This window comes from Lepisma saccharinum, chromosome 2 (assembly GCF_977018435.1).
Source record: "Lepisma saccharinum chromosome 2, izLepSacc3.1, whole genome shotgun sequence".
NCBI lineage: Eukaryota > Metazoa > Arthropoda > Insecta > Zygentoma > Lepismatidae > Lepisma > Lepisma saccharinum.
The window spans coordinates 181,613,094-181,635,010 of record NC_139230.1 but is presented as its reverse complement, the minus strand read 5'-3'; the positions used below and the strand labels follow the sequence as shown (position 1 = coordinate 181,635,010).

At 39.0% G+C, this 21,917-nt stretch overlaps 1 protein-coding gene across 1 annotated transcript in view; it reads right to left on the bottom strand.

Annotated features, from left to right (window-relative positions):
* The window catches only part of LOC145984218 (protein YIPF1), a 46,479-nt gene extending 30,365 nt beyond the window's left edge, over positions 1 to 16,114 (bottom strand). The window contains exons 1-2 of the mRNA XM_083117777.1: positions 16,024 to 16,114; positions 2,241 to 2,283 (exon numbers count right to left, since the gene is read on the bottom strand). Coding sequence (XP_082973903.1) covers positions 2,241 to 2,283; positions 16,024 to 16,059 — 79 coding nt within the window. The 5' untranslated portion in view covers positions 16,060 to 16,114. The remainder of the gene's footprint in view (positions 1 to 2,240; positions 2,284 to 16,023) is intronic.
* Between the last annotated feature and the right edge of the window lie 5,803 nt (positions 16,115 to 21,917).

The following is a 21,917-nucleotide window of genomic DNA, read 5'->3' as shown; positions in this document are numbered from 1 at the left end:
TTATGGTAGATATGTGGACAATATCCTTATAATTGGAAAAGAAAAGGATCTTAACACTGTTTTTGCTGCGTTAGAGAAACAACATGACAGAATAGGCTTCACTAGGGAGAACTTGGTAGAAGGTAAAATTAACTACCTGGACCTAAGGATTACTAAAACTAAAAAGGGAATAAGGATGGGGGTGTTTCATAAACCCCCAGCAGGCAATCTTTATACTAATAAGGCATCCGAACATTCTAGTAGGGTCAAATCGAATGTTTATTTAAACTTTTTCGTAAGGGCTGAGAGGTTATGTAGTAATGCCGTAGAAAAAGAAAAGGAAATATCATAGATAATTGAGGTAGGATTGAAGAATGGATTTTCCGAATATGAAATGAATGTGTTAGCCAGAAGATCGAGGAAGAATATTGCGAAGGAGAACCCCGATTCTGATAGCAGGTTAGAAAAGGAGGAATGTGAGGAGGGAGAGCTGGATAGTAAAGTTCATTATGTTGGGATCCCATACTGTAAAGGACTCACGGAGAAAATTGAAGAAACAGTGAAAAAGTATGGTGTGAAATTTGGGATGAAAGCCCCTAGAAATATTGAAAAGCATTTCACAGATTATAAGAGGGGGGGTAAAAATCTGAAGTAACCCCGATGAACAAAAAGGGGTTTATAGGATCGAATGCGACTGCGGGAGGGAATATATTGGACAAACCGGCCGGAACATGCATATTAGATGGGGGGAACACGATAAGAATATCAAAGAAAGGGATCCGAAAACGGGGCTTGCGGAGCATATAATAAACAGTGGGCATAGAATAATAAAAAGAGATGTTATCAAAAGAAGTAACAGGAAATTGGATAGGAATGTGTACAAAACGGCACTTATTTGTGCGGGAAACAGAAACAAACTGAACCAGGATGATGGCAATTTGGATGATGTATGGATTAGCTTTTTTAAAAAGTGGGACAATATGAATGATAAAAGTGCCCCGATAGGCTTCCATGTCACCTCGGAGGTAAAGAAAGCAGCCAAAGTGGAACGCAAATTCTCCTTGGATTGGTGACGAAAGAAAAAGAAAATGGAGGGGAGGGATCTCTTGTTGGAGGGGAAGTACCCCACCACTCCATAGTGTGGTGTCAGCTGCTTCCACGCTTCACCTTGGCAGGGAACTAGGACTTTCAACGGCCACTTAAGTACACCGTAGAGGTGGTTTTAACATGTTTTATCGAGAGTTTTAAGGGTTTTTAACAAAGGTAGTTTTAATTCTGTATATGTCGAGCACTATGAAGTGTTTTTAACCCAAACCTTTCACCTAGTATCCTCACATGACACTTCTCCGACGTGGCTTGATGTTCCGAGCCTAAAATACGACCACCTGAAGAAGGAAGCAGTAAAGCTTCCGAAACGTAGTTTACATACGAATACATACTCACTTATGTAAGTAGACCAATTTCAATACTCTAACGTATTTTTGTTTATAGATAGTGAGTAATACGCACGTAACCAATATGCTATACATTCACATATGGGGATATCTCATTCTAATATCCAAGAATTGGAAAAGGAGCAAAACTCTGTGCTTCAAATTATAGATATTATTTTATTAGCTATGATTGTCAAGTGTTGAAGAATAGTTTGGGAGGTGGCTTTCTTTGCTTAAAGGTAAGAGCGAAAAGATCATCTGAGAAGTATCTGTGAACAAAGTGTTGGTAAGATTTTTTATATTGATTAAATTATGAGTAATGTCAAATGTGCTGTCATTTTTTGTGGTGTCCTCTTCTTTATGGCTTTGTCCTCCTCTTTTGCCATGCTCTGTCCTCTTTTTTGAATGTATGTGTCTGGCCTCCCTAACTCAACTCCACTACAATATTCAAAGGTCAATTACCTTCTTGCTTTGTCTTAAATAATTAATTTTTATCATTGGACAATTCACAGAAATTAAAAAAAAATATATTATTAAGTGAAGAGGCAGTGTTTCATCTGTCCCATCAGTGACACAAATTTGTTCACTTATAGTTACAAATCAGGGAAAGTATTTTGAGGGTAGTTATGTTTAATCGACAGTGGTAAGTTGCACATTGCACAGAAACTGCAATAAAACTATTGCTTAACTATTGGTAGAATAGTTACTTTACTATAAAAAATGTAGTCTACATGTCCCAAGACAATGAAATGACCTATATATTTTAAAAAATCACACATCATCAACCTATCATAACAATTAAATTAACAGTTTATTCTGATACTGTACCTTGGAACTGCAACTGTGCTTCAGCTTCTCTCTGGGAATCCATCTATAAAGAAGAAAAAATCACATCAAAATTTTTGAAATTGCTATCAGAATATTAAAAATAATTTAACCTTTTGCCACCCAAACATCTCGAATGAGATACCCAAACCTCACTGTCCCAAGCATCTCGATTGAGACGCTGTGTCAAGGTCATAGTTTTTACGTTATAACTTTTCTATTTTTGGCTAGAATTTCGATTTTTTTCTTATATTGTTCCTAACACATGTATTTAACAGAAATGGTTTTTTTTTTGCATTTTTCTTGTCTTCATGAAAATGGAGGGGGAAAGGTGGGGAAAGGGACTTCTCTTTTGCGTCTCTTTTCAAGGTCAATTTTTTGCCGACAAAGGAACACTGGCTTTGTTGTTCTAAAGCAATGCTTTTTCACTCCCACCTGTGAACTGCTTTCGAAGGAAGCTTGTTTATCAGTATCCGATGTCAAAATGAAAGTTTTCCGTGAGGGGGTGGGGGAGGGGAAGACTGGTTGCTGAATCTGCATTGTGAGAATGGAATATTTAAGCACGCTGAAGGAAACCTTTGTTTTTTTAGCACAAGTGTCCACAAGTTGCGACAGGGATTACCCTGCATTGTCTAAAAATAGAATTTCAAGCAGCTGCAAGATTTGATTCTGATTCATTTAGTTTATTTTACTTCGCGTTTTGTGCCTCTAGGCTAATTTGCGAAGATGGGGATGAGTGATGAAATGATGAATGGACATTCACAAACAACAAAGCCCGACCGGGATTTGAACCCGGGACCCTTGGCGTCGCAGCGCGATGTGCTAACCACTCGGCCACGGGGTCGGGCAAGCAGCTGCAAGAATCGGTGCTCATTTTTCACTGCGTTCTAGCTTTTCGTCCGTGAATGTTGTGTGTAGGTGTCGTTTTGTGCCCAAGTGCGAGGACATTTTTTTGGGTGGTGACAATTTTTGAAAATAATTTTTGGGGGTTTTCTCCCTTCCCCCTCCATATATACGCCAAATTTGCATAAATTTTGCATTTTGTACAAGGGGGAAACACCCTTTTTTTTAAGAAAAGTATTTTTGAGGGATTTCCCCCCTTTCCCCTCCATATGTACGCCGAATGTGCATAAATTATATATCGTCTGAATCTGTGATTCATTCTGCGTACAACGGTATATCTTTCATATCTCTAGGGCATTTAGTTTCTGAGCTATAGTCATTTCAAGGTACCGCTGCATTTTGAAGCTTGAATCAGTGGCGTCCCGACCATTCCTTTTGGGGGTACAACTCAAGTTACATTGGTCATACAACAATGATGCAAATATGTTTCTGTTTCTTACATGCCAGCGATAATTTCTATGTGCATTTTGAACTTTTCATATCCTTTTTTCGGGGGGCGGGCGAAACCAAATTTTTTAAGAAAAAGTATTTTCAGGGGATTTCCCCCCTTTCCCCCTCCATATATACGCCGAATGTGCATAAATTATATATCGTCTAAATCTGTGATTCATTCTGCGTACAACGGTATATCTTTCATATCTCTAGGGCATTTAGTTTCTGAGCTATAGTCATTTCAAGGTACCGCTGCATTTTGGCAGTGGCAGTGGCGTGCCGACCATTCCTTTTGGAGGTATAACTCAAGTTACATTGGTCATATGATAATAATGCAAATATTTTTGTGTTCCTTACATGTCAGCAATCATTTCCATGTGCATGTCGACACTGTCATGTACTTTTTTTCTTGGGAGGAGGGTGGGGGAACCAAATTTTTTCCCCCGAAATTTTGGAATTTTGTTAGTTAGCCCCCTCCCCCCGCCACATATACGCCGAATTTGCATAAATTTCATATAGTCTGAATCTCTGGTTCATTCCGCGTACAACGGTATATCACTCATCTCTCTAGGGCAATTAGTCTCCGATCTACACTCATTTAATTGAAACTCTGCATTTTGCTCAAAATCGGCTCGGGACAGAGGCGCTTACATGTGAAAAAGGCCTTGGGTCTCAAAAGGTTAATGATTGTACCTTAAAAAGCCTCAATCAGGCTGGATGCTTGACAAAAAAGGCAAATCACCATGGAAATAGACAAATATAGAAAAGTTTCACCTTAGATTCTGAATGGAGTTTAAATAGTAGCGTCCTGCCATTAAAATATGTGATATCCTCACATATCAAATTTGCAAAGACCTTATACGAGAACAAACAATTTTTAGCCTCCAGTAACACAGATGTGGTTATAAAGAACATTCGTCTAGTGGACAGAACTATATGGATGTGAAACACAGACAGTGGCTGTGGTGCTACTGGAGAATGAAAGATCAAATGAATGTAATGAATGTAGATGTCCTGGCATATACAGGGTGTTACTAAAGTTTGTTTCCAATGCTTAGGAGGTGATTCTACAAGTGAAAATAAACACAAAAGTTCATGTAATGAAACGAAAGCGGCACCCATTCGGAGTTATTGAAGTGGGAAAAAGTGGGAAAATTATGTTTACAAGCAAATAGTGGCACAACAGCCAAACATATGACCACAGCGAAGGGCGTTCCACAAAGAAAAAGGGCATCCTCTATTCAAAAAGCACATGGCAGATGTGTGAAGTTGATGTGCAAGGGATTCCCCAAAGGAAGCGAATGGGTCTGTTGAAGTCATGGGGGTAGGGAAGGGTTTAGCAAGATGTGTTATCCATGGAAGTTCCTCCAGAGTTGCAAGTTTGCATCGGCCGGAACACCTTGACGGGAAGAGCAAAGCAGGCGTATGAGATGCGAGCTGATGACATACGGGACCTTTCTACTTTCAAGGCGGCCCTGGAAGAAGAGTACAGAGATGATAATACCATGTCTGCTCTGAAATTGTCGCTGTATACAAACAAATACGACAACGCCTCAAGAATGACGTTTGCTGAACATGCAGCAAGCCAGGTGGAAATAAATCGAGCGCTGAGAACTCCATTGTCGGAAAGCGAACTTATCAAAGCCATTAGTAAACAGTTCAATCCAGGAATTCAGTGGACACTGATTGCACATAGCGCCTCCAAGCTTTCCGAACTAATGAACATTTTAAAAGAACTGTCAAATGTGAGTTCCGACAGGCCAAGTGCACCCCGCAGGGAATAACCCCAAGAGAGAAGACAGCACATAGCTCATCAGAATGCAATGGCATTGAACGGCCCTGGAAATACTAACAGAGAGAGAGAAGCGAATGATTGATGCCGGGACTCGAACCGAGGACGCTGGAACAACCGGCCGCCGAGATTCCAGAGAAGCCAGCGGGACGGAGCCGATTGGCAACACAGCGAACAAGAAAGTGACCGGGACTTGAACCCGTGTAATACCAATCACCCAGATTTAAACTAGATACGCCTTCAGGTGACGGGGAGAGACCTGCAGGCGAAGTTGCAAACTTTCATGGAACCACGAGTGAATTCCCCATTTATACGGCAGAGCAGATTTTGGGTCAAGAACCAGTTTCTAGTACTGCAAACTCAGAGGGTGTAAGAGGATATCTTGGCATATTTCTGATAGCCCGAGGCCAATGACACCTCAAAGCAATGTTTCAGATGAAGAGACTAGGGTAAAAGTACCATTCAAGGAAAGTGAATGTGAGCCCTCCGATGTTTCACTCGCTAGCACAAAGTTTAATTCTAACACTGATAGATAAGCTGATGGCAACACTGCCCCAGGATTGTGCAGAAATGAAATGAGCGCTCAAAACCAGTCTCTAGCGTCCATTGACGTCACTGATAACGGGACCACCCTCAAGAATGAAGGGGTACGTTACCTCCGACAAATCGAAGCATGCGTAGGAAAGTAAGTCATCCATTGTCTCGTAGATACAGGCGCCACCTGTGCTGGAATCAATGAAGATGTTTTCAATCAGCTTAAAAGAAATGACCCCTCTTTGCCTTCGTTCAGAGTAACCAACGTCGTTGTGAAAGGAGCGACGAATGCAAAAGATGTGAAAATTCAAGAACAAGCCTTATTGACTCTTGAAATAAATGGAGAAAAACTATGTTGTCCTGCTCTGGTCGTACCTGGATTACGGCACGATTTGATTTTAGGGTGTGACACGTGGCTTGATTACAAGGCCAGGTTAGATTTCGAAACAAAAACAATGCACCTCAATGTCGATAACCAAAGCATTAGCGTACCCTTCATTTCGAATGAGAATGCACTCAGCCACGTATGTCACATGTGGGTTGATACAGTTGACGAGATGAATGAAATTACTGTAAACCATGAGGACGAAGCATGTGACTATATGAGAAGTTTGAATGTGAATGTGACGGATAAAAATATTCTCAAATCTAACTTGAAAGGTGCATACACAGAAGAGGATATCGCGAATCACGTGCGAGGCTGTGACTATTTATCGAATGAGAAGCAACAAATGTCACATTGACTGTCACTGAAACACAATGAGCTTGTCAGGGAAGAACCAGGCACAGTTAATGGTCACACTAATCAGATTAAGGTGGATTACGAAACTCCAATCAGGAAACGTATGAACTTCATACCATTGGCCGGTGAAGAACAGATGACAAAGGTGATAAGAAAGTTATCCAGACATCCAGAAAAATGGAGGAAAACAAGGAAAGTAAGGCTAAAAATCTGACAACATGACACGAAAAGAAGCATATAAAGAAAGAAGATTATTCTCATTGTAAAGTTTTATGTTTTCTGTCAACTTTGTAATCGTTAACATGATTTACTCTTATATGTGTTATATCTTATACCTATTTAGTGGATTTGATATCAATCTATTTCATTTATTAATATTCTTATGTAACATTCTTATTTGATTTTAGTATTTTACTTTATTTCCACTGTATTTCTATGTATTTCTTTTTAATTTAGTTTTGTATTTACTCTCCAAAAGTATTTTGAATTTTATGTATGGGATCTAGCATGTAGTAGTATGATGGAACCATAGATACACATGTTATTATTTTTATGCAATGATGTTGTTGTTCACGTTCTACAGAACATATTTAATTAATGCAACACATTTCAGGATTTAAGTCAGGCGACCAAGGTGGCCACATGTTTATCATTACTTGTGTCAGTGCTTCACTTGAGATCTCTTCAGTCCCAAGTATCGCACTTGGGAGGGGCATAATGTACCCGTATTTCAATACGTGCACACTAATATCAATATCTACATATATCATTTTTCTTCTACATTCATTATTATTATCGAACATTCAGCACGTCTGCAAATCCCTGTCAGTTTCAGAGAAGCCAAGCAAAGGTAATTTGACTTGCCCACAACAGGCGACGGCTATATTTACGCTTTCTCTCCCAGAAGCCCCTTTGTCTCCCCAACGTGAAATATTTCCATTCTTCCCTGCAACCAACTCCCTCCTCCACGCCAGCCAATAGAAAGTGGACATGGACAAAAAAACCTAACCCAACGGTGAATTTTGGCAGTTCAGTGTGCGTCTATAAGCTAGACAGAGGACATCGGTGGAGAATGCAAGTGAAGAATCGGTGTTGAGAATTCAGGTGACAAGTGTGTGTCTAGAGGTTGTACCAAAAGTCTGTCAAGAGGTTGCGCCGAGAGTCCGTGTTAAAAGGGTTATACTGAACATTCTGTGTCTAGAAGTCAGTGTCCAGCAATGCTCAGAGCATAGCATTTAACACTTCTTTTAGGATGAACGGGACAGTTTTTGCTACGAATGAGACATATAACTTTTGCATATAAAAGTATACATGTAAATGTCAGTGTACAGAACTTTGGTGAGAAGAAAGTGTGTTCCTACGTTGTCCAAGGGCAGTGCGTTCGACACCTCAGGAAGCAACCACTGGTGTAACGGTGCCAGTGGAAGGAGAATAATTCGGTCCGAGTTCTATGCCGCAGCAGCGGCAGCTCGTGACATTTAAAAGATGTGTGCTAGAACTGATGCTGTTTTTCATGTAACCCTCCCCCCCCCCCCCTCACTCTCACCCACGAATGTTAAGTGGTCGACTTTCGATCTCGCCATCGAAGTTTCAGGTTGGAGTCTCGTCCCGGGTATGGGCATTCTTTGTAAATGCCCCTTCATTAATTTCATTATTACAAAGTACAATATTACAAAGAATACCCATACCCTGGCCAAGACTCCAACCCTGAACTTCGATGGTGAGATCGAATGCCTTTAAATACAGTGCTGTTGTCAAGATGTTCTTTGACAGCACTGTCTAAACTGCTGACAAAATTAAGGAGCCATAAAAATGTCCCAGGGTTTGCGGAGGAATCTGTTTCATCATGGCCACGCAGGGCCAACTCAAAAGCTCCACAGAACTTGATGCAGTCTATGATTTTTGACAAGACGTAGCGATTCTTTTCAACTTGCTCATTATGCGATTCTAGATAAGCGTGGCTTAACTGCGTTGCTATGTTGACAGTTCCGAGAGAGACAAAATTTAATTCATTATTCATGTGCTTTTTGCTTTCACTATGCTTTCTCATATGTTCACTTAAATGTCCTAGATCTTTTACCCCTCCTTTAGACCACGAATCATTAATTCTAAAATGTATGCAAGGAAAACAGGATAATGCATTTCGAATTTGACACTAACAAAGCCATGATTCACTATCGTACAGTTTTCTATTAAATCGCCTTCTATACGTAGCGTTCTTACCTCCCTTTGCATTTTGTGATAGATCCAAATCTGGCAACGGCCGTCCTAGCGCTTTTATTTCCAACTTTTCTTCAAGTGTTCTTGAAGAGAAAGGTCGCTGCAACAAAGAATCCACCGAATTCATCGTACACTAACACACAGTCACTTTCACTTCTAACAACAACAAAAAGCTAATCCTTCACAACAATGACCACCACTTCACACACCACGCGATTTTAACACAATGAACCGCGTGGAAAATTTTCGGGTCTGGAACCCGGGGAAAAATGACGGTAATCTGTAAGTTTGTTTCTTGACGATTGAAGTGCTACATAAACACAAGGAAATATATTTCTTGCATTTAAAAACAGGTAATTTAGATAAAATATAAAATTAAAATTTCCTAAACATAAATTACATAGCAGAATCCACTTCCGGAAGCAAAAAAGGCACGGACTATAGTTTCAGAGTTGCAATCTTTACAACTTACCACCAAAATAGATAAAAATCTAAGGCGAAGTGTCAATTCGCGTTCCAACTTTTTGCAGGTGCTGCTAATGTATACGACATGTTACAAACATTACATAAGTCTACACTGATAACGTACAGAATGTTTGAAAATTACATTAAAAAACGTTGTTCTGACAGAGGCAATAGGTTGTCGTAGACTTTCTTCTTATCCTGAGATGGCACACTTACCGTGCTGAGTCTTCCTGTAGCACGCTAGCAGACGATTTTTCTCGAGCCGAGACCCTATCCCCCGTAGGAATCAAGGAGTGGGGTGTACAGTATTCATGCGCGGAGTGATGAAAAAGGGGCGAAAACGTGCTGTTGAGATTCTAGCACGGTACGGTATTCCTTATAGCCCCAACAGCGTGAGGGAAATACGTGGCGCCGCTGTTAAATGTTGAGGCTCTTAACATGAGAAGTTTCATTTCACTTTAGGGCTTCATTAAACTTCTTGCATCTGTGAGATTTGCTTTTTTCTTCTTTTCATTTTAACAAATTTAGCAACGTGCTATAGCACGGTAGCAAGTATCAAGCAGTCGCCACTGTGCCGCAGTGTGATTGACACTACGGGCACTTGGGACAACCATGTTACCTAACGGCAGGCAATAGACATCTGTGGACAGTAAGTGTACAGTAAGTGTGACCGGAAACAAAATTAAGGTGTGGACTTGCAATTCTTATATCATGTAGAGATTCTGAACATAATACATATCACAGTCCATGAATCAAATCGCTATAATTTCATATGCAACCCCATCCTTTTCCCCCATCTCAATAATATTTTCTATTGGTTTATGTGCACCATGCAGGTACAGCTGGGCATCGAACCCTGGACGGCTTGGTCCCCAACCGCCTATTGTTCAGCTTCAACCAAGCAGCCCAGGAGGGAAAGAGCTAACCTGTACGGCCACTACCGGGGTTGCTTAGTTTCCAAATAGGGATATCAGCACAAACCATAGCACGACACAGATCACTAGAAAACTGAGATTTCTGAGGCCCTGGATGCTGCTGAGCTTGGAGTTCAGACAGTAACAGTTGCTTTTGGGACCTGCCCTTTGAAGCACGAGTCTGATGACGAGACATGGATATGTGTTGCAATACTTGAAAGCACTGAGCACACAACACACTCTTCTCGCAAATCGACAATAAAGCACTTTTCCATCTGTGGAGAAATGTTCAAATTCCTCCGTCAAATGCTTTAGTTTCACACACAATGGGGTTTTATCCTTCGGCATCTTTCTGATCGAACTGCACTGTAAATTTACTACTCAGTTCACAAACACAATGGTACTGTTCAATAATGTCCACGAATGAGTTTATCAAACAATGAAGTCTGGTCGCTGGCCCACTTACAATACCTTTCTCGGCAACTGCAATTTCAAAACATGTATCATTCCTAAAGTGGGAAATGTGTGGCAACTCAGCACCACACAGCGTGCTGTGTTGAGACCTCTTCCAGTATTGGATGCATCAAAACTTCACTACACAGGGCTGTGGCAGGAGGAGAGGGGAGGGGGGAAGGTGTAGAAATTTGGCATCATAGGTTTCTCCCTCTTCTTCGTCTGCCCCTCTATTGCAAAACCACCACGCTGGCCTCGGAATCGACTTGACGTTTTGCCCTTCTGTTGAATGCCAGTGAAGTAGTTCGTAATGGTCTTGCTGACATGAGCAGAAGTGGAGGCTTTACTATGCTCATTTCTTGCACATTCTGTCATGTATATGTGCAAATATCAAGAAATATGTAAATATATGTGCTTATAGAGTGAAATATGTAAAAATATGTACTCACGAGTGAAATATGTAAATATATGTAGTTTAAAATACACGTTTTTAGGCACTTTTCCAAATGAAACTCAAAGATTTCACTAATTTGATCCAAAAATGTTGACAGAAAAAAACCTGTAATTACATAATTATCCGGGCCAATAGGCCAATCAGGACTGAATATACAGTTCAAAGTGAGATGAACCTTGGATCTCTTGATTAACAGGTGATATCCATCAGGGAGTCCCAGGAATCTCTGATAAAAAAAAAAAAAAATGGGATGCCACTCACAAATGGGATTAAAGTAATTTATTTTGGGTCGGCAAGAAATCACACAATCATTGTTCCTTTCAACAGAATTCTGTAGTTCCTACTACATTTATGATAATGGTTGGTTCCACGTTCCAAGATAATTTATATTAAGAAAGTGTAACAAGCATTCTAGGAGGAGGTATTTGTATTTCAAAATGTAAAATGCAAATAAGTTTGTCGCCTCTGCTAAACAATACTCTGTCCCGGGATTCTGTGGAGCAAGGCCATGCATATTGGTAGAGCACAGGAGACAGAGTTGGTGGAGAGAAACACTGCACACTTTGCAAATGGCTGGTCAATGCACTCACTTCCCCTCTCACGAGTTCAGTCGCTACTTGCACAGAGACTTGTTTTCATTCACTCAGTCCAGAGACACCCGGAATAAAGAGAGTGTAGGGGGAAGAATTTTACCATAATCTTATTATATTACTTAATTATCATTTTAATAAACAATTTTAGTCCTAAAATAGCAATGAGGTTACTTTTAAAAAAAAAAACATACTTTGAGGCAGGCTATTTTGAAAAGAAACATTTTTGTAGCTCATTTTTATCCGTGTTTATCTACTACCCTGTATCTCATTTCCCCAAATATGAATACATACTGTATTTGAGGTATGCACTTTGACAAGTGGTTCTCAAAACAGTGTCGAGCCCCCCGATGGCACAGTGGTAGCGTCGTTGCCTTGCAATCAAGGGATCCCAGGTTTGATACCCAGTGGAGGCACATAGTGGTTCAGATCCCACTTTAAACTGTAGGTCCAGTCCCAATTAGCCTTTCTGTGCTTAAAGTGGACTTAAAACAACAAATCAATCAATCAAAACAGTGCCAGACAGGGTAATATTTTCATTTGTTAAATCTTAATAGTCTAGTGTGGGTATTTTGAACAAAGTTTCATAAACACTGATAAAAACTACCACCTTGGTGACAAAGCAATCTTGTGGTCAACTGACACCTTAGCTTAACAAGGGTTTGCTTTGTGGCATTTCATATGTTGCAGGGCTTCAAACATTGTAATCAAAACAGATCATCTCAGTAAACTGGAACTGAGAAACCTTTATTATGATGTGGAAGGCTGCATGGTATATTTTGGAATACAATTGTCGGCCCAATTTCTGATTGTTTAATTCCGAATTTATCATGATGGACAGGCATTTTTTAGATAGTTCAATATCTAATTATGTCTGTTAACAAATACTTCAGTGTCTTCATTATTTCTTACTGCACATTTTCTGGAGAATGATATTTCCCTTCCGAATACTCCACGGCAGCAGCGGTTCTAAGGGGAGAGCCGCCGTGCCATGGCCCTACCCTCAGAAAAAGCATTTGCTTAGCCAAAATATAGTTAAATTAATACATTTACGAACGAGGAGATTCGAATCTCGTAAGCATTTGAGCTTATGGCCGCCTCAATTCCTGTGCCTCATCCCCAGCTGTTCATTCACTTGCTCTGGGCCAACATAGTCTGGCCTGTGTGTAGAGGCATGAAAAAGTCTCCGCAGTTCACAAGCGAGGAGGTGGTAGCCATAAGACAACAAGCCGTGCCCCTTTTCGGCTGGCACGACGCGAGAGCTTTCGCATCGTGTTGACATAGTTGCAAACTTCAGAGAGAAGTGACTAATCCTGACCGATGTGTAATACTCGTTGGAGAAGTAATTCGCGAGAAAGATACTTTCCTGCATACTTGGCAAGAACGAACGTAATATCTTCCCCAAATGTATATAACCATTTAGATAGATGCATCTTATGAGCCATCCAGACTTTTGTTGTTATTGATTTCTTCCTTAAGAAAAGATATCCCTTGCTCTCATGCACACAGACACATATGTGTTGCAACTGACGTTGACAACATTGAAGACATTTTCTGTACAAAAGAATTGCGTAAATATAAAAGGGAATTCGCATCACCAGGGGATTTTTTACATTAATATTTGTAAAAAATCACATGGAAAATCCATCAGTATAAGAATTTCACTTGGTGATATAATTCAATTTCTTGCATTGAATTCTAAAAATTGATTTAACAGATAATCATATTTCAGTTGTTACTAACACTGACTGTTGATGTACCATCTGCCATGCTGGGGTTGCAAATTATAAGCAAAGCAAGGCGAGAATACCGTGATTGACTCAATGTGTCTAATTGTTCAGTGTTTTTCTTTTTAGTGAAGTGAAAGTGTCCGATGGTGTGTGAAAGGAAGGGTAGTTAGTAAAGATGAGTCAGATTAGAGCATTATTACATACACCGTTTTCCAAGGCACTATACGATATTAAATTAAAAGTTAAACAACTTGGCTGTCCCATGACAGATTTAAACATCAATTCTATTTAAAAATATAAAAAAATGGTAAAGGTGACAGGCGTCAAAATTTTAATAGTCACATTTATTTCCTAGAAACTCTGGCTGACTTCCGCACAGCATGCTACGATGCCAGGGATTGCGGGTTCGAATCTCGGCCTGGGCATCGGTGTTCTTGTGAGTGTTCACTCACCCTTATCTTCGCGATTAGCCAAAAGTAGTACAAGCCAAAAGTAGTACAAATGTGAAGTAAAATAAACCAATCTTAGGAACTCTGAATATTTGTTTGCAATTTTAGTAAACAAAGTTCCATTAAAATTACATCTTTCATTACATTTCTATGACATATGCTAGCAAAAAATTTTTGATTTCTTGATCACGTTGACACTACACATCATACTAGCTGCCAGCCGCCACTGCTCCACGGATGTACATCGTAGGCTAGTTAGTTTAGCAGCAAAGCCTGAAACCCTGAAATCTAGGGACTAAACTACAGAAGATAAATCCGATTATAAGTTGTTAAAATGAGCAATTTATTTTGCAAGATGATGATAGTGATTCTAGAATTAACAACACATTTCTTGGGAGTTAGCAACCTTGCTGCTGTTAGCATGGCAATATGGCTTCCTTGAAGATGCTGAGAAAGAGCAAGATGGGTGTGTCTAACCACACATACATGGTTTTATGTGAGCCTAGTCTTCTCCTTTTCTCCATAACTTAGAACCAACTGTCATAGTGAGATAGCCTAGATCCTAAACAAAAGGATATATGGTATCGAGCATGAAATCCCGTAAAAAATTGTGTCCATAGACAACAAACCAAGAAGGCCTCCTCGCACAAGCTACAGTTCAAATCATGATTTTCCAGTAACGGTAAAAATCTGATAGTCCCCGGACACCTATAACTTTTTCGTTTTGTGAATTTTTGACATTCGTACTTACCCATCTGCTTCGCAGAACATTCTTGAAGGTGCATTCACGTTTTTTTGATGAAAGTAATTGCATTTTTTTTTTTTAAAAAAAAAGTGTTTTTGTAACTGAACAACGTACGTTTCCGCAAATGGTTTGTGGGACAACGTACGTTTCCGCAAATGGTTTGTGGGGCTATGTGTCAATGGTTCATGGGGCTACGCATATTTTTTTCGAAACCAATTTTTTTTAATTGTGTTAATTAGTTTCTACAAGCCTCGAACATGTACCAACAATCGTCTCCAGCAATCTGAAGCACTTCCTAATACACTTATAAAACTTGCGAGAAAACATTAAACATTCGGAACCCTTACCCATTTCCCTTGTGCCAAAGAAGTGGCAGAAAAGTTACGCTAAAAAGCAAACAGGTATAAAATGTCATATCAGTTCATTTTCTGAAACCAGCAATAAAAATTCGAGAATCCAATGTCGACGTGATCAGCCAATAGGACAGCTAACTCGTTTCAGAGAGCTCACAAAGTTCAAATCGCTTTACTTTGTACGTTATTTCTAGTGTCTTAATCAAAAATAGTGTCGAACAGAACCCTTACATCAATATAATTGTTGCAATAAGGCCTAGAGGTCTATATAGATACAAAACTCATCACTACTATTGACGTTACCGGAAATTCTTAACTACACTCTAGCATTTGTACTTCTCCATATTTTATTATAAAAAAACCTTATCGACCATTCCTGTATTTGGTAACACTTTACTATACCGGAGACAGATTTCTTCAAATTTACAGGAGAAAGTACTTACGCAAATCATTTTCTGTAGCGTTGTTGATGTTCGGGAATGTAATTTTGATTCATTTTAATGCGAATGCATGTGGTTTTGTACGAAAATCTATTTCCGACGCGCTATTGCTGCTGCCGCCATTTGCTTCCTGCATGAGAGCAGAATACGCTCTCGTATTGTCCGTATATGCTAAATTGAACGAAAGGAGTGCTAATGGAACCAAACCTAACAGGCCTAACCTAACCTAGTAGGCATACCTCGTCCCCGTGATGGTTTGTGGGGCTATCGTGAATTTTTGGGCTAACGTCAATGGTTTTTCTGGCTCAAGGAACGATCAACGGTAAGCTATCGCCATGTTGTGTGTGGAAATAAACAAGAACAGTAAGTACTCGTAAATGTAAGAAATATACATTACTTTCCTAACAAATTCAATTATTTCACCTAAATAAGTGTTCCGGAATGCAGAATAGTATGTTAGCAATGTAGAAAAGTGCGAAAGAAATGATTCCCAGGTGTCTCAGGTATAGTAAAGTAGTACCCTGTATTTACCGTAAATTACTTCTACTTTGAGGAATCATAAAAACTTACCCCCAAATCAACTATTGACGATGTTGACGATGCCATGTCAGCAGACGACGTTGTTTTTGTTGTATGATAATCAAGGTACCAAGCGGATAATCTAATTACCAGCGTTCTTTCAAATTTGTCATTGTCCTAACTGAAATTAACAATAATTTATGAAATAGGCAATCTAGATATGATTGGACTCTATATATTGTGAGGTATAACGGTAACACCTCACAATCTTAAGTGTTTTTCTCAATATGATTATAATTTTCTGTTGGGGTCAACATGCTGTGCAACAACGGTAGTCGGTGGTGTCGGTTTCTCATAGGGAGAAAGAGGCCAAAAATTTTGGGGGCAAATTTTGGAACGGGAAATGTTCAAAATTTCCCGACACTGTGGAAATTTCGAATTTTACCCTACTTTTTCAAATGCATAAAGCATCGAGAATTAACCACTTTTAAACATGACCATTGGAATTTCCCGACTATTCGGGGTCCCGGAAAGTCGGGAAATCATTTCTCGAAGTCGGGATCGGGGTTTTTCTCCCGATCCCGGTCCTGACTTTTCGGAATCCCACACCAGGGTTGGCATGTTTAAAACAAAAGTGTTTAAAACACTTTTTTAAACGTTTAATACACACGGCTTTGTTTTTTACAAATGGTTTAAACGTTTAAAACAATGTGTTTTAAAGATGTTTTTTTAGAAGTGTTTAAAACACATTTTTGTACTTTATATTTTATAGTCTGTGATATTTTTTTTGTTTGGCAACGCTGTATTTTTATTAAATCTGAGCAATGCTGTCACGTTCTTTTTCTGCTAAAATCTCAAAAGAAGAAGAAGAGGCCAGGCCAATCATATGATACGTAGCAAAATGCAGGCGTGTACGATATGCAACGAGTATGGCTTATTCTTGCTGGTGCCACGCGCTTGTCAGCAGACTCGGCCCGTGTCAATGAATTCGTGTTTCACTTATCGCACAACACTTGAGCAACATTATGGAACCTCAAAAAAGATGGGCGTGGCAGCAGACTCATGATTTCATCATGCTATGTATGCAATTACGTCTGTAACACATACTGTGAAGTTGTAGCGATTACTTTCACATTTTTTTTGTCCTTTAGCATTCTTCTAATCATAAACCTAAATGCTCTCGTAGTTAGGTCAGGTTCTCTTAGCATTAAAATAATATCGCTAAATGCTTTCTAAAGAAAAGGGTTCTAAATTACCTGTACATACATTCCCACTAATCATAAACTTGCATTTCTCTCGTCTCAATCTGTTCTTAATATTTGCAACATCCTCCTAGCAGACCAATTACGTGGCAGGAGCAAATTTGAAGCTTGTTCTTACTGCTGACAGGTGCGTGGCAGCAGATTCGGCCAAAAAATATTGGTACACGCATTATTGTTACACGTGTTAACTGAAACTCATTTTGGGCACAGGTTTCTATTGTATCGTCAATTTGTGACAGTTCGGTCACTCGTCTTCATTTGTTCTTAAGATTTGTAACATCCTCTGTCATTGGTTAGCAGACGAATTACGTGACAGTAGCAAATTTGACGCTCATTCTTGCTGCTGCCACGCGCGTAGCAGCAGACTTGGCCTTTTTTCTTTAACGACTTTAACTATAATATACTGGCAAAAGGTTGACTTTCTTTTGTTTAAAACATTTTTTTAAACTCATGTTTAAAACTATGTTTAAAACAAAACAACATGTTTTAAACAAAAACAGTTTGTTTTGTTCTTTTTTTTAAAAAAAATACAAATTTTGCCAACCCTGTCCCACACACACCCAGAGAAGAGAATTTTACGTTTGATGTGAACGTCTTATCTCTATGGTCTTATGTGGTCTCACATTCCTTTTACTGGTGCAGGGTTGGCATGTTTAAAACAAAAGTGTTTAAAACACTTTGTTTTAAACGTTTAAAACACACGGCTTTGTTTTTTTACAAATGTTTTAAACGTTTAAAACAATGTGTTTTAAACATGTTTTTTTACAAGTGTTAAAAACACATTTTGGTGGTAGATATTTTTTAGTCTGTTATTTTTTTTGTTTGGCAACCCTGTTTTTCATTGAATCTGTGTCAATTAACCCGTGCTTTACAGGTCTCACTTATCGCACAACACTTGGGCAACCTTATGTTCTGACGTCACGGGAGAAAGCTTTTTAATTTTAGGCTAAATATCTATGTTCTTAGGTTAGGCACGAGGTAGCAAAATTGTTGTGCTACAAGAAAGACCCGTGCTTTACTGTAGAAATCGAAACCTCTCAGTTCCTTGTTTCGTATCGTATTGTTTCGTATTGATCATGACGTGATTTTTTTTTCGATACGATTAATTGGTCTGTATAACTGAATGAAGCGCAGATGCTTACTTTTGGTAACATAATTTTGTACTTTGATAGATAAATTCATCTGGAGAATCTATTATGACACTGCAGGTTGTTTTCTGCTATATAAACTGTTCATACAGCAGGAAATATTTCAACGTGATTTTTTCAGGACGAGGATAGTAATTCTATAATATTTAGTTTCTTGAAATTTAGATGAATATAAATCCTAACCTACTTCAGTAGTGGCGGAAAAAGGGGGGCTATTACCCACAACTTTTGTCCCTGCAGACACGGGCGCCGACTTGTCAAAATTATTGGGGGGCTCTGATCACTGAAATAAATTAACGAATGATTCACTCCCTCCCTTTTTTAAGTTTTGGCCTCAGTGTTCGAATCTCATAAAAGCTAGGTGTATGCGGGTTCCCGAAAAGTCATGACCGGGATCGGGAAAAAAAATTCCCGTTCCGATCCGGACTTCGGGAAATGATTTCCCGAATTTTCGGGATCCCGTGCAGTCGGTAAATACCGAATGCTCATTTGAAAATGTCGTTATTTCTCGACGTTTTCTGCATTGTCAATTTCTGGAACTTACCGTAAATTGTTAGTTTTTAATCCAGAAATCACTTAAAGTGAAAATGACGTGTATAATTCGAGATTTTCAGAGCATCGGGAAATATTGAACATTTCCCCACTCAGTAGGGAAATTGAAAATTTTTCCCGTCCCGATCCCGTCCCGCACACCCCTAATAAAAGCCCATGAATTCCTCAAAAATATCATTTTTTTTTATTCACAGAATATTAATTTCCCACGGATGGATATGTCACATGTTTCGTCAACCATAATAGCTAAATATTCCCGACTTTTATTATCTGCTACCACGGAGCACAAAACAGATCTCCCTAATGAATGTCATACGAGAGCCATTTGTAGCCCGAACGTCCCATCCACTATTCACTAAACTCCTTTTTAGTAAAAATTTTAACAATACTCATAATTACATACTTAGTATATACTAGTAATAAATCATGCGTTTTGCTGTTTCTGGTCATAGCCTCCCCAAAGTTGATGGTTTAGCGGTTTCAGTCCCCCAAAGTTAATGGTCTAGAAAATTTTAAATGTGTATTAAAAGTTAAGTTCATGTGGCACAATTCAGAGTAAACTTTACAAGAGAAGCAAAATAATACATTAGATCCTCTTAAGCAAAATTATTTGGGGGGCTCTGCCCCCACATTGTTAATATTGGGGGGCTCGAGCCCCTCTAAGTCCCATGGAGTCGGCGCCTATGCCTGAAGTAGAGGTGTGCGAAAAGTCGGGACCGGGATCGGGAAAGACAATTTCCGTCCCAATCCCGACTTCTGGAAATGAATTCCCGACTTTTTGGGATCCCAAGCAGTCTGGAAATTCAGAATGGTCATTTTAAAACGTCGTCAATTCTAGATGTTCTCTGCATTGTGGTTTTGTACCAGAAGTGTAAAAACAAGCACTTAAGATGGAAATTACGGGTAGAATTCGAGATTTCAAGATCTTTGGGAAATTTCGAACACATCCCGTCCCGAAAATTTTCCGACTTTTTCGGGAAATTGAGAATTTTCCCCGTCCTGAATGTCGGGACGAATGTCATAAAAATGAGTATTTTTTTCTTTTTAACGACTTTAAGTATAATTTACTGGGAAAAGGTTGATTTTGTTTTGTTTAAAACATGTTTAAAACTATGTTTAAAACAAAAAAAACATATTTTAAACAAAAAAAGGCCGAGTCTGCTGCCACGTGCTGCCACGCACGTGTCAGCAGTAAGAATAAGCGTCAAATTTGCTGCTGCCACGTAATTCGTCTGCTAAGAGTATGTTACAAATCTTAAGAATTGATTAAGACCAGAGAAATGCAAATTTATGATTAGTGGGAATGAATGTACAGGCAATTTAGAATCTTTTTCTTTAGAAAGTATTTAGCGATATTATTTTAATGCTAACGGAACCTAACCTAACTACGAGAGCATTTAGGTTTATTATTAGAAGAATGCTGAGGGACCTAATCTTAAAACATTTTTGTGAAAGTAATCGCTACAACTTCAGAGTATGTGTTACAGACAGGGTTGGCATGTTTAAAACAAAAGTGTTTAAAACACTTTGTTTTAAACGTTTAAAACACACGGCTTTGTTTTTTTACAAATGTTTTAAACGTTTAAAACAATGTGTTTTAAACATATTTTTTTACAAGTGTTTAAAACACATTTTGGTGGTAGATATTTTATAGTCTGTGATAATTTTTTTGTTAGGCAGCCCTGTTTTTAATTGAATCTGTGTCAATTGATCCGTGCTTTACAGGTCTCACTTATCGCACAACACTTGAGCAACCTTATGTTCTGACGTCACGGGAGAAAACTTTTTAATTTTAGTCTAAATGCATATGTTGTTAGGTTAGGCAGGCTAGCTATGTATGCACAAGGTAGCAAAATTGTTGTGCGACAAGAAAGACCCGTGCTTTACTGTAGAAATCGAAACCTCTCAGTTTCTTGTTTCGTATCGTCCTGTAAGTTTGAGACTGGTGGAAAGTTGGAAATGGAAATCTGAATACACAGTGCGTGGTTTTGATCATGACGTGATTTTTTTTTAATTTGCGATATGATTCATTGGTCTGTATAACTAAATGAAGCGCAGATGCTAACTTTTGGGAACATAATTTTGTACTTTGAAAGATAAATTGATCTGGAGAATCTATTATGACACTGCAGGTTGTTTTCTGCTATATAAACTGTTCAGGCAGCATGAAATATTTCACCGTGATTTTTTTCAGGACGAGGATAGTAATTCTATAATATTTAGTTTCTTGAAATTTAGATGAATATAAATCCTAACCTACTTCAGTAGTGGCGGAAAAAGTGGGGCTATTACCCACAACCTTTGTCCCTGCAGTAGAGGTGTGCGGGATCCCGAAAAGTCGGGACCGGGATCGGGAAAGAAAATTTCCGTCCCGATCCCGACTTCCGGAAATGACTTCCCGACTTTCTGGGATCCCAAGCAGTCTGGAAATTCCGAATGGTCATTTTAAAACGTCGTCAATTCTAGACGTTCTCTGCATTGTAAATGTCTGGAACTTATCGGAAATTGTTAGGTTTTGTACCAGAAGTGCAAAAACAAGCACTTAAGGTGGAAATTACGGGTAGAATTCGAGATTTCAAGAGCTTTGGGAAATTTCGAACATATCCCGTCCCGAAATTTCTCGACTTTGTCGGGAAATTGAGAATTTTCCCCGTCCCGACCCAAAAAATTCTGTCCCGCACACCCCTACCCTGCAGTATGGTAAACCTTATCTCCAAAGGTAAATAAACTGTCCTTGTCGCCACTGTACTCATAAAAATGAGTATTTTTTTCTCTTTAGCGACTTTAACTATAATTTACTGGGAAAAGGTCGAATTTGTTTTGTTTAAAACATGTTTTTTTTAACTCATGTTTAAAACTATGTTTAAAACAAAAAAAACATGTTTTAAACAAATAAAACAGTTTGTTTTGTTCTTTTAAAAAAAAACACAAATTTTGCCAACCCTGGTTACAGACGTAATTGCATACATAGCATGATTAAATC